Source organism: Corvus kubaryi, unplaced genomic scaffold (assembly GCF_017639235.1).
Source record: "Corvus kubaryi isolate FWS band 111438036 unplaced genomic scaffold, C.kubaryi_AGA036_p1.0 121, whole genome shotgun sequence".
Classification (NCBI taxonomy): Eukaryota; Metazoa; Chordata; class Aves; order Passeriformes; family Corvidae; genus Corvus; species Corvus kubaryi.
In genome coordinates, this window is record NW_024580656.1 from 1,004,143 (window position 1) to 1,018,917 (window position 14,775).

Here is a 14,775-nt window from a genome sequence, read left to right on the forward strand (position 1 = left end):
CCCTAGGCCCTAATCTATCCATCTCCATCCCTCTGTCCCGCGGTTCCAGGGGCTTGGGACAGGAGAGGGAGCTCTCACTGCACCAGTCTGAGGAAGAGCTGTAGCCTGAGAGTAGAGCTCACTCAAACCGGGAAAAGCAAACCCAAGGCAAGAGCCGAGAGTCGAGGTTACAGAACAAATGCCATCTCCCACTGCATAGAGATATCGAGGAACGATTCCTCTGATCCCCGCCGGAGAGAACCCAGGCGCACCAGGATCCCAGACGTGCTGCAGAGTGGAATTCTTGCCCCAGCAATAAATGAAAACCCCCAGTGTAGGTAGTTTGAAGCATTCCCCCCCCCCCCCAATACACCTGGCTTACACACACAAATAGTACTTAGATTTTTATCGTGTGTAAATTTACACTCATTTTAATATGTCTTCTCTTAAACATAAAGTCACTAACTCAGCAGCTTTTTTATAAATTCAGATTATCCTTAGTAACGGATAACACTGCAAGATGTGGCTACATTTTCCTACTTAAATCTACCCCAAACCAGCATTGTCTTATTTTTGTGGAGAGGCAGAACAAATCTAGAAAAAGAACAAACACTTTTTGACAAATTAGACAAGATTAGACTCTAGAACGACAGCAGTCACTTCCCAAGGAAATGATGAGCTAGGAACTATGAGAAGGAACTTACTTGAAAGTACGTTAAAGTGGAATGGTTTAGGTTTTGTTTGTTTGTTTGGGGTTTTTTTTGAGACAAACTGAAACAGGCAAAGAAAAATCCGGTAACTCCAAATTATTTTCCAGCTTCTTTATATTCTCATCTACAAACACAGAACCGTGTGTGCCTCAGTGTTCCCCTGTCTGCCCCAGCCACACTGATGCCAGCCTCTCCCCAGGGTGACACTTCAGGGGATGCTGGCATCCTTTGATTAAAGATTAAAGAAGGCAAAATGAAAATGAAGCACCTTTGCTGTTCCCATGGCATGGCAGAGATTGGGTATGTTTGGGCTGAAACGGCATAATGCTTTCAAAAATATTAATTAATTACCTCCACACTTATTCCATAGCTTTCTAGAGCAAACCACAAAGGGTTCATTACAGACTCGTGCTTGAGATCTATGGGGAATGTACCAAAAAAATCACAGAATGCCACTAAACACCCATCCTGTCAACCACAGGAAAAAGCTTTGAAAAATTCTGGGCGAGGGCTTCGAAGAAGCAAAAGGATTCAGCAATGAATTGATGAATGCAGCAAAGTGTAGCTCTAAAACGGAGCTCCATCATCTTCAGAATAACACACAAATGTGTGTTTCTGCATTTCATAAAGCACAGACAGAAATCACCCTTATGTGGAGTGTAGCCCTTTTGAATTGCTCACTCTTCTAAAGGAGAGATTTCTCCTAAATTGAAGATTTTCCATTTGATATTTACTACAAGAAATCTCAGGCAATTAGAGCCTCTGAAGACTGCAAACCATCTTCTAATTATAAAGGTATGTGCAAGCCTGTAAATAAGACTGGAATCAACTCAGTCTGAAAAAAAAAAAAAAGGAGGCTTTAGATATAATTTCAAACTATTTACTTACTGAAATGGAATTTTCTGTTCTTGCCAAAATGAATCCCATTCAGTGTGATGCAACAGGTGTTGGAATTCCAGCAGCCGCCTGCAACCCACATCTGGTAATGGTTAGGAGTTAAAAGGAAGTTCTGTAAGAACTGCTCATGTATAAAAACTATTCATCAGTCAGATCTATGGGCCATATTCACCCACCCGCTTGCACTGTGCATAGTTTGGATTTTTATTTTGTTTACAGAAAACGTAATTCTGCTCCTCATAAAGTCTTAGGAATCTCAGGCACTTGAGAGCATGTGGGGGATTGGTGTTGGCCATGCTGGTGGCAGAAAGGTGAGGGAGGGACAGGGGTTTAGAGAACAAGGTGCGAATACATCTGTATTGGTTCTGGCCAGATCTAATTGACATCCTGATCGCTTGTATGGCCTCATCATTACTCTGCAGGAGAAGGAATCCTCTCCCATGTCCCAACTACCTCATAAATAAGCTGTGTGCAATGTGAAAATTATCAGACAGCTATGTGTCAAACAAAAAATAATAATTCTCAAGTACTCCTGCTCTCAGCTGGGAATCTTTTTGCTTTTTCCCCCCACCTCAATTGCAAAACTGAAATCAGTAGGACAACTCACAGGAAACAAGTGGTAGGACCATGCCATCAAGAATTAGCTCTTGCTAACTGCCTCAGCATGAGTGGTGTCACTAACTTGTCACTCAATTGATCAGATCCAAAGGTATAAGAGGTAATTCTCACTTATTTAAAGATTCGAATATGTGTAAATTGTGCACATAAAAGGTACTGTACTAAACCCAAGGCTATTAATCATTTAGTTTTGTGTTAAGTCCCGTACACCCTAGATTTCAGTAGAAGGTGCATGAAAAAAAAGTCATCAATTTCCAGAATAATTTCTCCCCCCTTCCCAATGGAAAAACATTCACCTCAATCATTACACACCACCAGACAAGAACAAGGCCTTAGTTAATTTTTACAGCATGATATTCATGGTAAAAAAGCCACACCTATTCTTTAACTCTGAGTTTTGCTCCCCCTTCGTGTTTCTGTGACAGCCAAACAGAGATAGCAAAAGCAGAAACTGGTAACTGCAAAACAAGTGTCCCAGGCTTTGCTACACTCCTGCAACTCACCCAGGAAAATGGTTTAACAGAGACTACATCAGTCCAGACAGAGTGGCAGAAACCAGACTGATCCTGCCCCCAGGAATACAAACATCTCTAGAAAAAATTATAAGGAAAGGATAATTAAAGAGCACTTTTCAAATAAGACTGTAATCTAAGTAGCATATAACAGGATAATGATATTGAGAACATAATTATTAAATAGTTCTGTCAAAAATGGTTATTATTCATCTACAGAACAGGAGAGTCTGATCTTTCACAGTAAGAGAACATTTTAATTCCTGACAAAAGTGACTGAAATAGTAGTAGGAAAGCATTCAAATGAAGGATTTTGAATTATTTAGAAGGAAGAGCGCTGTGCTTATCAGAAGGGGCTGCCATTCAGACATTTAGTCAGAAATAACTTCCCAGTTCTCTTCTCAGCTCCTACATGACTGGTGAAATATAGTTTGTGCATAGTCTGACTGAACAGTAGACCCACCTCCCATATGCAAGAGATGTTAAACAAAGGAATTAAGTTTTTATATCCTACAGGCCATCTCCAAACATACATTGTCTGTATAATTTTAAAAATTAGTTACATCTGAAGGGGCAACCATAACAAAGAAAATTTAAGATCTTGAATTTGCAGGAAACTCAGTTCTTGCATATACATTATCACAGAATTATTTTAAAAGAAACTGGTCAGAGGCATTTGGTCAGAGGCCATTCTGCAAACCTTGTGCTTGCTTTACAGACCACACACAAATGCAGCGGAAGAAACAACCTAAAATAATTTCTGTGAGTTGAACAGGAATGCTCACATAATCACTGGAAATGCTCTTAATTGGTGTGGCTCAGTGGTGCATTTCAGAGCTGTTAGATCTTCTGCCGCTCTGGAACTCTTTTCATGTCCTGGCAATCCCAGCCCAGCCAGCAGTTTGTTTATCATATTCAGTATGAATTTCCGGATCTCCAACAAAGTGGTATTTACTCCGAGGCAGGGAAGACTGCAGTAATCCAATAAGTTCTCATTAGCCTAAAATGCAGAAACATCTGCTGGGGTCATGAGCTGCTTTGCTGGCTGTTGATGAGCACAGACTCAGCTCCGTTTGCAGCTCTTGCGAACAAAGAATTGGGGGGTTTGGGGTGTGGTGAGGGGACAAACGAGCCTCGGTGATTTCCAGGGCTGCAGCCCCACCCCAGGGCACCCCGGGCAGGAGGGATCCTGCCTTACCTTGACCCCGGAGAGCCCCCATCGCAGGGAGCACAGGAATTACAGCAAAAAATGCCTTGACTCAGCCCTCCTGAGCTGGTGGTCAGGGTCTGGCAGCAGCAGACGCACTGAGGAGAATGTGGTCGCAGCTTCCCCAGACACACCAGCACCAGGCAGGGCAAGCTGCAGGGCAAACCCAGCTTAAAAGCTTTGCCAATCTCTTTTTAAACAACCAAGAATTTTGCAGGGGACAAATACTTCATTTCTGGGCTCCCCCTTCCTCCCAGGCTCTCACCCACCTGGCTCATTTCAGAATTGCTTTCAATTTTCAGAGGAAAAAAAAAAAATCCCTTCCCCCAAAAAAGCACCTTAACACACATGAATGTTAACAATTGGTCAAGAACTTCTGGCCTAAAAAATGAATAAATAGGTTATAAGTTCTGCACACGTGCAGACAAAACACACCTAAATCTACATTGATACAAGTTACAGCAGGGAGAGCATTATTAGTTCTACAGGGAGAAAAAGACACATAACCTGAATAAAAAGAGCCCTTGATTTGTTTAGGATCCCAACCGATTTAGAGCACGTGACACTGTCAGAAAATAAGTGGAAAATACAAAATAAGTGGTGTCACATCTGTTTAGTTCCTGCTCCAGTGATTCTGCAGTTCTTTGTTGTTGTTGTTTGTACAGTGTTAAATGACAGCAGCAAATTCTGTGGCTATTTCAAGGTGGAGGAGCCTAAAACACTTCTGCAAAGAGCCAAAACCGGACCACTTAGAAAGAACATTCATGAAAATCAAGAAGGAAGTGCCTCAGTTCAAACTAAAAACCCTTTCCTAGAGAGGCCAAGCTGCTTTAACTAACACTTGTTGTACCATTTATACAGAGAATTACACAAGTGTTCAGTTTAAAGAAAAGAATGGCCAGAATGCTGAAATTAATGCCTCTGATTCTTCTGAAACAATGAGTGCACATCCCCGGGCACAGAATTGTTCTGTAGCAGCAGTTTGGCTTCAGCCCCAGGACTCCCCTTTGCCTTGTGGGAGGATAACGAGTGCAGCGAGTGCCGCCTGCAGCAGCAGGGCTGAACTACTGCCCCCGAAAGATTTACAGCCTTTAATTGTGCTCACAGCAAGCACCTCCCCAGGGGGAGAACCAGCAGCATTCCACTGCTTTTAAGAGGGAAAATCTGCATTGCTGGCTGTTGCTTAAGTAACGTTTGGGTGTAGGTATACACATCCAATAGTATCTCAAAGGTAAAAAGTCACTTGACTGAAAAGAAAGGGTTTAATTTAAAAGTATTTCTTGAAAGAAAAATACTTTTTCAGACCATCAGTGATGTGCACCATTAAGAAATCCTAGGAAAGGCATTCTGATATGCCTGTGCAGAGAGAGACATTATTATCAATTATAATATTGATTTCAATTTCATCCCTCCCCTCTCATATTTAAGATGACCCTTCCCAACAACTTTCAGTCTCAGAATTGACACACTGATCATAAAGAGGTTAAAGGTGTGAAGACACAGAGCCCAGCAATAATCCAAACCCAACAACACCAGTTTCATCATATTGGAGCCTTTCTACCCCCATCTCCATCCACCGAAACTAACCAGCCCACACATTCACAGCCAGGCTGACTTTGCTGGGCAAAGTTCCCCATCCAGTGGCCAAATTCATGGATGCAGCTCATGCTCCTGGCCCCAGAGCTCGATCCGGCACCTATTGATGTGCTGAATTGCAGCCACACAGGTGAACTACCAGGTGCAGATCATCTGTGAAGAAAAAGAAATAACAGATGGATATCCTAAAATAACACTGGTTGACAGAGAAGCTGCTGCCAAAAAAAAATGACACTGACATTGTATGCAAGGAGGGTCTGAACAGCTTGTTTATGGGTGTGGCACATCTACTGATGCAGTTACTTAATTTACTCTTAATTTTTAACAAAAGGAGACAAGAATCTAGTTAGACCCCCGGTAGTGCCAGGAAGAAAGCCTGAGCAGCACCTGAAGGAGTGCAACGATTACTCCAGGTATCCTAGGAGCAGGCCAAAAAGCCTTATAGACACAGCTTAAGCTAGAAACGTGAAAAACCACCAGAGAATGAGGTTCCACAGTTTAAATACAGGTTACAGCACATCTTCCAGAGAAAAATGCATTCCATGTACAAAAAGGAAATTATGAAGAACCATGCCAGATGTGGCTTGTATGTTCATAGCACAGCACACTCAGTAATAAGGTTTGTGGTTTCTTTCCACATGTCCAATCCTTTGGCTTCAGCACCTGGGGTGCTCATAGCTGACCACCTGGACCACTTTGTGTGTAGTCCATCACTGGCCTGTGTAGTATTAGCCCTAAGTAAGCCCAGATGGAAACAAAAGCTGCTGTAGGATATCAGTGAACATATTAGAACTTGAAGGCTACCAATAGAGCAGTGGAAAACAGTCTTTATTATTAAAAAGAATAAAGTCCTTAAAGAGGAGTCAGGTTTATACAAAAGCATTTATGATTTCAATAATTTATTTACAAGGCAATTAGGCAACCAGTTTACAAATCTTCTCACTTATTAAAAGTGACCAGGCACCTTCCAAGCAAGTACTTTGTACCCACACAGCACATCCAGAAATATGGGACAATTCAGAGTTCCTGCAGAGGTTGTTCAGTGAGCAACCAAAGCTCAGCCTGAACATTAACACACAGGTCAGATTTGCCAGGAATAGCACTTTTTATCATTTACCTTTCAGTACTGTCAAGGCAGAAAGTGATGGAAAATCTGTCAGAGAAATCCACGTTAAAAGTCTCCCCTGTGGGACAGCCTGCAGAACAATCCTGCAATTTCTGTATCAGTGAGCACCCCTGCTGCTGGCTTCACTGAAAATCTGGGCAAGTTGTGTGTCCACACAAGAAGTAAAAGGATAAAAAGTCTGCTGGCATTGAGTTAGTAGCTACGCAGTAGTAAAACAATACAGAAACTTAGTCGAAATACCAGCGTTTCACAACATCTACTCCATGATTCTCTTCACACACGTATTGGTTATGCAGAGAAACTTCTTTACAGGCTTCAAACGACAGATTCTGCACATCTGTGAAGCTCCTGGAACACATGAAGCTAAATCAGTGACTCTGAAGGACAGTAAGTCCGATTCAGCCCAAAGACTTCACGCCTGGACATTTGCATCTTTCTCCTACTATGGCCCCACCAGAAGAAAAAAAAATGTAAAATGTGAATTTTCTTCTCAAAAGCAAGAATTGGGAGGAGAGATGGGGCAGTTTGTAGGAAGGGGAGATGAGTGGCTTAATGGTCTAATGATCTTCAGACTAACTCTAATCTCTTCTGGGGCAATGAAGGAAGGAAAGGACATTAGTCATGCTTTATCTCTTCCTCATCCTCCAGTGATGCTTTGTATTTGTTGTCACAATAGTTGAGGAGAAAACCCTTCTCTGTGCTCCTTGTACCTTCTCAAGGATGATACATTTACAGGGTTGTTACCTAAGACAGTTTCCAGTTCAGTATTCTGCCTCCTGGGTTTCTCCACTCCTACATGTCTGCACTTACCAAGTCTATTCTTGCTCACTGAAATTCTCAGCTGAAGTGTCAGAGAATGGCACACTGAAGTGGCTCACTTGGAGTACAAAACCAATCCCAAACATGCTACTTTGACTGTAGGCAGGGCAGGGACAGAAACACAGACGACTGCTACAAAGAGAATTACACTTGGTGCTACCAAACCCTCAGTTAATCCTCCTACAGACTGTGTTCTGGATATATTCTGGCAAGGTCTACAGATTTTCCTCTGAACATTTAATCAACAAGTCTTTTCACCCCATTGTTGTGATTACCTTTGAAGCCCTTTATTCATTTGCTGAGACACTTCTTTAAGCTCTTGCAGTGCACTAAGTGCTTTTGCACTATCTTCTGAGTGGTTTGGCATTACTTCTGTCAGAAGCTCCTGTGTGATCGTTAATTGCTTTCCCAGTTCATCTGGAAGATGAGATGTTAAAGGTATTATTAAAAATGCAGTGGGCACCAGTTAACACAAGATATTAACAGCTGGAGTAACCCAGAGACAGGAGAACTAAATGGCAAAAAACTACTGTTCAGCTTTCACAAAAACACTGTGAAACTGTGAAAGCCAAATTATTTTTCACTATTGTGATTAGCACCAGCAACAGGCTACTAAAATTGCTAATCAAGCTCTTATTTAGAGTATTCAAAGATTTTTAAAACAAATGTAAGAGAAAAACCCAAGTTTTAGACACCTAAAATTCCCTGGCCAGTTTCACGTATTGCTGTTGGCATGTACCCCCCTATGAAATTTATTCAGTCATTTCCTTCAACAATCACAAACAAAAAAATGGAGCTATTCCTTTCTAGTCTTCTTACAAGAATTCTAAGTTCTTCAATAAACTTTTTACATTTGTCTTAAAGTGCAAGACTATTGTAAATGGTTTAAGAACCTTGTTTTTTGTGCACCAGCAGTTTAAAAGGGTAGCTTTTTGTTCAGACTTCAATACAAAATGCATGTACTGATTTATTAAACATTCTCTGATTCAAGACAGCACACAACAATATTTAAGCTCCAGTTCTGCAAGAAACATGAGCAAGAAGTCTACCCAGGAGACTCTGTCCCTCAAACACAGAAGCAAGAAGAGATCACAGCATTCCTGCAACTTGTTTACACAGCAGGAACAAGAGAAGAAAAGGAATGCCATGAATACAGTTAAAATATACAGAAACCTGATAAAGAAGGTGTATATGAAGACTGAGCTAACTCAGAAAGTTAATTTCTTCTCTGCTGCAAGATAAAAAACCATGTAGTTAAGTGGTTAAACAGAGATAAGAATTACACATAACACAACATGTGACTATTGCTGTAGCCCAATGTCCACACAAACTTAGAGCACACAAAGCTCCTCCAGCGGCCAAAGAGAGATGTAGCAATAACAGTGTGAGAAGCTTTTTTAGCATAAACCCCACTATATCTGAAAGCAAATCTGATAAATCAAATTTTCATACCAAGGTAGGTTTGCTTATCTCCTTCTATGTGAATGTTCTTTATGGGTAATTCATGTCTCGTAGCATCCAGGGAAGCTGCAAAGCTTTTATATTGCTCTTTAAACTGTTCACAGACAGCAACAAGGGGAGACAGCACTTCTATCTGAAAGAGACACACACGAAACCAACACTTCTCCAAAAGTACATCTTTTGTAATTGCACACCTGGCTCACTACGGAAAAATACATTCATTAATTATTCATTAGAAACCCATCTTCTTACAACTAGGCCAGAACTACTTGTGGCTAACACATACAAACAAGACAAATAAACATCAGAAGATGTTCATTTCTCATTAAGGGGTGGCATCTCAGCTCTAACTGTAACTGGAATTGCCTAAGTGCAGGATGTTCACGTGGTTTTGGGTACTTTCATCTCCTGTGCATCACCCAGACCCTGCCCTGGCAGCCACTGCAATCTCTGCCCTTGCCCAAGAGCTCCAGCTTCTCCTTCCTGCCTGTCCACGAGGCACAACAGTGACAAAGGCACCGGCTCAGGTACTGCAGAGCATTACAGGTCTCAACAGGAGGGAGATACTCGTTTTCTTTAAGATGCATAAAACTGTACCCCTGCAAGCCACAGAAGCAGAGAAATTTCCTCTGGATAAAGGACTACTTCATAAATGAGTTTGTGTAAGAAAAGTATCAGAAGTATTTGTATCAGAGAAGCATAAATCCTACTAAAACTTACCTGTTTGTCTAATGTTTCATTGAGCTTCTGCTCTCTCTCCTCGAGCAGAATTTCACGTTTCAGCTCCCAGAGCTTCTCCTGTTGTCTCTGCTTTTCTTCACACAACATTAGCAAGTTTTTTTCTGCTTTTTCCTCCATTTCAGCAACTTTTTTTTCTGCCTATTACATCCCAAAAATATTCACAATTAAAGCAATGCTACATCCAAGCAATTAACATATTTTGAATAAACAAATGCAAGCCTCAGACCAGGCCAAAGAGTTTCAATTAATGAACAGGAGACCTCACACAGTAAGCACAGAACATCAGAGTTGAAGACCCCCTCAAGACTCTTGCCCCACCCCTGCTCCGTTTTGTAAAGGAAAATACACACACACAGCACTGAGGGAACAAAGTCACTGCTACAACCTTGAACTCCAGACAGACTCACAGTTTTCCCAAAACTCCTGCATCCCCCTAATTCCTAAGAACCAGCAGTAGCTTAATAAACTGGCACTGAATTCACTCTAAGAGCTTTCATAGCAAGTCTTATGATTTTAGAAATCATAAACATATACAGTCACAAAAACTTTAACTCTTACAGGTCAGGAAGCATTTAAGAAATTAAACAATGCCTCAATACCAAGTTCTATCTGAAACACCAAATACTTGACTAACTCTCACCCTTATCCTTAGGTAAGTTAAAAGCAGTGTCTCAGATTCCAGCTCTTCTATCGGATCCCAAAAATCAGTTTCCTTCAGAAAAGAAAAGAATTTTTTTAGTGATCAAATCAAAAATTATTTTTTCAGTGATCAAATTAATTACCAAATAAATTACCAACAGTCCAATTTGTGCCTGGAAGCAACACCAACAACAGGCAGCTTGATGAGACAAGTTTGTGGGTTTAAACACTCGTATTAATGAAAAAAACCTCCTTGTTCCACCACCTTTTATAACATTTTCAGCAGACTTTCATAATTCTGGTTAAGAATTTGAAGTTTCAGTGCTACACTGAATGAGATCCCTAAATAAGGCACTTTATATTAGATTGAACCAGTGTTAGTTCTCAGAACAAAAATGCCAGGAAATACTTAAAGACAACATGATACAATTAAAGAGTATGGGCAGGAATGCAAGAAGAATTCACCTGAGGAGATGTAATAATTGGAACAGATTCTTTACCACAAGAAATGGAAGGAAAGCTCTGGTCAGTGTCCAGATATCTGATAAACACACCAAACATTGCCAGCAGTAGAACTGACTTCTGCAGGGAGGCTTTAGATCATCCCAGGACCTTAGTTGTAACTTGGGTTGAAGAGAAACAGAAAATCTTTGTTTCAAAATAAATATCCTTACCAGTGAAAGCAGTGAGACTTACCTCATCAGTCCCTTCGGTTATCTTCTGTGTCTCTGAATCTCCTTCTGAAGCAGATTCTGAATGAGAACTCTTCTTGGGGTCAGTTTTACCTGTATCACAACAAGAAAGTTAGTGTGCTCTTCTGTCAAGGTCTGTAGACCATCAGGCTCTTTAAAGGCACAGATAATTTCAAAATTATTGTGTATCAGTAAAGAAGATCTGAGCTCTATTTCTGGCTCTAATATACTCATGAGCAGGTGTGGATCACATCAGCATTAGCTTTAAGTGACAAACAGGTGTGATCCACTTTTCAGAAGGGCTGACACCCGCCCGTTATAGGAACAAAGACTCAAGAGTACTTTATTCTTTACTTTTTGACTATAAACAAAACCAGAGCACCCAAAAGATACTACCATCAAGAGGTTAATTTAAACTCTAAAGGTCTTAGTACCTCTGCTTAAAACCCTTTTGGTGAATATACAAAAATACAACAATTTCTTATCCCCAGGTTTCAGCACATGTATTAAAAGTAAAAAAACCCCAGAAATTGAGTATGAATGGAAATTTACCATTAATAGCAGAAATATCAAGGTCGGGTAGCTTCATTTTTCCTTCATCTAATAAAGTGGACTGCAAGTAACCCTTCTCAAAACCACTTTGATTTAATGAGCTATGGTCAACACCTGTAGAAAGAAGCTATTATCAGACTAAAAGAATTAGAACAGGTTCAGAACAAGTTTACAATTCCAAGCTGTAGAGGCCCAGGGAAGCTGATTTGGTTGCATCTCCCCACTGACACCCCACTATGACCTGAGGAATGCTTGTTAGGCCTCGGCCTTGATAAACTGCACCTGGACAAGGGCCCCTTGAGCTCATCAGAAACACTCTCTGCTCCCAGGAATGTCTAATGAGCACTTGTTTTCTAAGGAACAGCATTAAAAACTTATTTTTCTTGAACCTCCAAAGAAAGTTACCAACTGGAATTGCAGCCAGAATGGAAAATTATTATGACTAAAGCCCACTCTCTGATGACCCCATAAACAGCAGTTCAAAGTGAGACCCTTTGAAGAGGTCCCAATTCACAGAAAACAATGGGAATAATTTGTCTCAAACGCCAATAACTGGATGTCTGTGGAGACAACCAAGGACTGTCAGTAATACCAGACAGGAATTGTTGGTAATAACAAAAGAAATAAAAATGGGTGGTTTTGCAGACAGAGATTTTCAGTCACTCGCACTTTGTTTAACAGAAAGATTAAATTTAAAAAGGCGGAGTAATGGTGAGGACATAGGAAAAGAACAGTTCAAAACCTCGTGCAGAAGGCAGGAAAGATATTCATTTTAGACAACCCAATCACTCAATTCCAGATCGAGGACCAGGTTTCTCTTAGCCCCACATCAAGTTTCTTAATTTCCTTTGCATACAAATAATAACTATCAGTGATGCAAGTAATACAAAATATCAGTATCTTAGAGTTGTTAAGAGTTTCATAGGCTGGAAATACAAAAGAATAGCTTTCAAACACACTGGTAAAACCTACCAGCAGAAGTTTTGTGTTTCTGAGAAACAACCGATCTTGCTTCAGTTCTAGAAGACTGCAGAGAAGCATTTGATGAAGAGGAACTTGATGAAGCATCCTGGCAATAAAGAAACAGCTAAGACAGAACATAATCAGCAATTTATCTTACCTCCAACTTAATTGCTGACAATAAACAACTAAATACCAGGGCATCTTGGTGCTCTGCAAGTCACCGAGTACAGTCCCAAGCTCCTACCCAGTAACACACCACAACTCCCTCATAACCCCAGCAGACTCGGCTTTCCCCCAGGTCTCGCTGCCACACGTCCAAGCTGATCTCACACCTTTTCTGCCTTTCGCTGAGCGACGCCTGAGCTCGGCAGTCCTGGCGCCTCCTTGCTGTCTTTCTTACCGAACTGCAGGTAGCGAGACTGCACGATTCTCCCTCCTGAAAGAGCGGCAAAGAGAGCTCAGCCGGGCCCACCGCAGTGCTTCCCGCCTCAGGTCGGATCGCCACCTCGGCCTAAGTAGCCAGGCCGGGCTCCCGCCTCAGGCAGAGCGGGTTCGCCCTTACCCCACGCTACCTTTCCGCTTAGTTTTAGGCGCTCCTTCGCCTGCCAGCGTGTCGCTGCCCTCGGAGGACATCGTGCCAAGGCAGCGGCGGGCGGGTGAGGGGCCGGGCGGGGGTCGCTCGCCCTCAGCCCTGAGCCGCCTCAGCCGCCATCGCGTTTGAATCACGGCGGATGCGCGCGCCGCCAGGGGGGGAGCCGTGAGGGGGTGGCAGCGCGCCCCCTGGCGGCGCGGAGGAATGGAACGAGCCCCGGCCCAGGGACTCAACCCCGCGGGGGCCGCGCTGCCTTTCAAATAAAGCGATAAAGGAGAGTCTGGCAACTCCCGCAGCACGGCTGGCCCTAAAAGTGCTTCTTGCCTCAGGCCTTTGGTGGGAGGTAGCTTCAGCTAGTGAAGTCTGTTCTGGGCTCCTCAGTACAAGGAAGACAAGGAGCTACTGGAGAGGATCCAGCGGACGCCACAAAGATGATGAGTCGGGGGCATCTCAGATGAGGAGAGAATGTGGGAGCTGAGCCTGGTTAGTCCAGAGAAGAGAAGGCTGAGAGAGCATCCCATCAATGCATATAAATATCTCCAAGGCGGGTGCAAAGAGGATGGTGCCACTGCTCGGTCATGCCCAGTGACAGGACGAGGAGTAATGGGCACAAACTGAAACACAAGACAAACACCTCAACATGAGGAAGAACTTTACGTTGAGGGTGGCTGAGCACTGGAACAGCTGCCCAGAGAGGTTGTGGAGTCTCCCTCTCTGGAGACATCGCAAACCCGTCTCAGCGCGTTCCCGTGTCACCTGCTCCGGGCGACCCCGCTTTGGCAGGGAGGTTGAACTGGGTGATCTCCACAGGTCCTATCCTACCCAAACAATTCTGTGATTCTGTGAACCCAGGCACGCCAGCCTGTAATCTCGGGAGGCTCTGTATTGCCCCAGCTCTGGCAGACCGAGCACGAGCCACCTCACCACCCCCGCACCGGGAGCTCTCACAGCGGCGGGCGGCGAGCTCCCGGCCCAGCACGGCCCCGCGGTTCTTTGGTTTTGACAAGAATCCACCCCCGCTGCCTCAGACAGACAGCACCTGGCTGCCGCCGCCCAGCTGCGCCGGGAGCCGCGGCGAGGGCGAGCAGCGGGCTCGGGGCTCGAACCCGGGCTCCCTCGAGCGCCGCCCGCCACACCCCCTCCATTCCCCCCCAGTCCGTGGGCGCTGCTCCGCGCCCCCGCCTCGACCCTGCCGCGGGACGGCGCATGCGCGAGGCCTGTGGCAGCGCTGAATGGGCGCGCCCCGGCCCCCCCCACCCGGAAGTGGCGCGCGCGGGGCCTGTGGCGGTGGCGGGGCCGGGCGGCCGCGCTTCGACACCGGCGCAGGTAACGGGCCCCGCGTTCCTCTTCCCCCTGCTCCACATCCTTCCCAAGCTCCCCTGCCTCCTGCTCCTTCCCTATGGGATACCCAGCGCTGTGGTGGCGGTGCCTCGCAGGGACTGGGTCTCGCACCGAGCGCTGTGGGGCGGCCGGGGCAGTTCTGAGGGGGCGTGTGGGGGTCGGCTCTGAGAGGATCTGTGAGAGTCGGCGCCTCGGGGCAGACCTGAGGGAGCGTGTGAGGGTCGGCTCTGAGGAGGTTTCTGGGGTTCAGTACCCGGCCGGGGCAGCCGTGGGGCTCCGCCGCCGCCCTCAGGAGCTCGGGGCCGGAGCGGTTCCCCGGGACGCCCTCAG

General features: G+C 44.2%; 2 protein-coding genes across 5 annotated transcripts in view; one reads left to right on the forward strand and one right to left on the reverse strand.

Annotated features, from left to right (window-relative positions):
* Nucleotides 1-1,555: 1,555 nt before the first annotated feature.
* Nucleotides 1,556-13,261, reverse strand: HAUS8 (HAUS augmin like complex subunit 8). Of its 3 annotated transcripts, XR_006018251.1 has the most exons (11): nt 13,085-13,261; nt 12,845-12,948; nt 12,522-12,636; nt 11,550-11,663; nt 11,002-11,090; nt 10,307-10,378; nt 9,646-9,804; nt 8,917-9,058; nt 7,740-7,881; nt 6,637-6,993; nt 1,556-5,672 (listed from the first exon to the last, which is right to left on the reverse strand). XR_006018251.1 is itself a non-coding variant. In XM_042041321.1 (10 exons), exons 1-10 carry the CDS (start codon nt 13,143-13,145, stop codon nt 6,873-6,875), a joined length of 1,119 nt encoding a protein of 372 aa, XP_041897255.1. In that variant the 5' UTR covers nt 13,146-13,261; the 3' UTR covers nt 6,327-6,872. The 3 variants fall into 3 exon arrangements, 2 of the variants coding, with proteins under 2 accessions (XP_041897255.1, XP_041897379.1); XM_042041321.1 differs by lacking the exon at nt 1,556-5,672 and having other exon boundaries at nt 6,327-6,993; XM_042041445.1 differs by lacking the exon at nt 1,556-5,672 and having other exon boundaries at nt 6,327-6,993; nt 12,522-12,618; nt 13,085-13,260.
* A 1,082-nt stretch (nt 13,262-14,343) lies between these two features.
* The window catches only part of MYO9B (myosin IXB), a 41,775-nt gene continuing 41,343 nt past the window's right edge, over nt 14,344-14,775 (forward strand). The window contains exon 1 of one of the 2 annotated variants that reach the window (XM_042041675.1): nt 14,344-14,430. The gene's annotated coding sequence lies outside the window, so the exon portion shown is untranslated. The remainder of the gene's footprint in view (nt 14,431-14,775) is intronic. The other variant, XM_042041761.1, reaches the window with a different exon arrangement.

Excerpts from the sequence above, each read along its gene's own strand:
- HAUS8 (XM_042041321.1), bottom strand. The coding sequence starts at position 13,145 with ATGTCCTCCGAGGGCAGCGACACGCTGGCAGGCGAAGGAGCGCCTAAA. Across the intron at positions 12,637-12,844 it reads CTCAGCGAAAGGCAGAAAAG|CTGTTTCTTTATTGCCAGGA; the intron begins GTGTGAGATCAG and ends GTTCTGTCTTAG. Across the intron at positions 10,379-11,001 it reads TAACCGAAGGGACTGATGAG|GAAACTGATTTTTGGGATCC; the intron begins GTAAGTCTCACT and ends TCTTTTCTGAAG.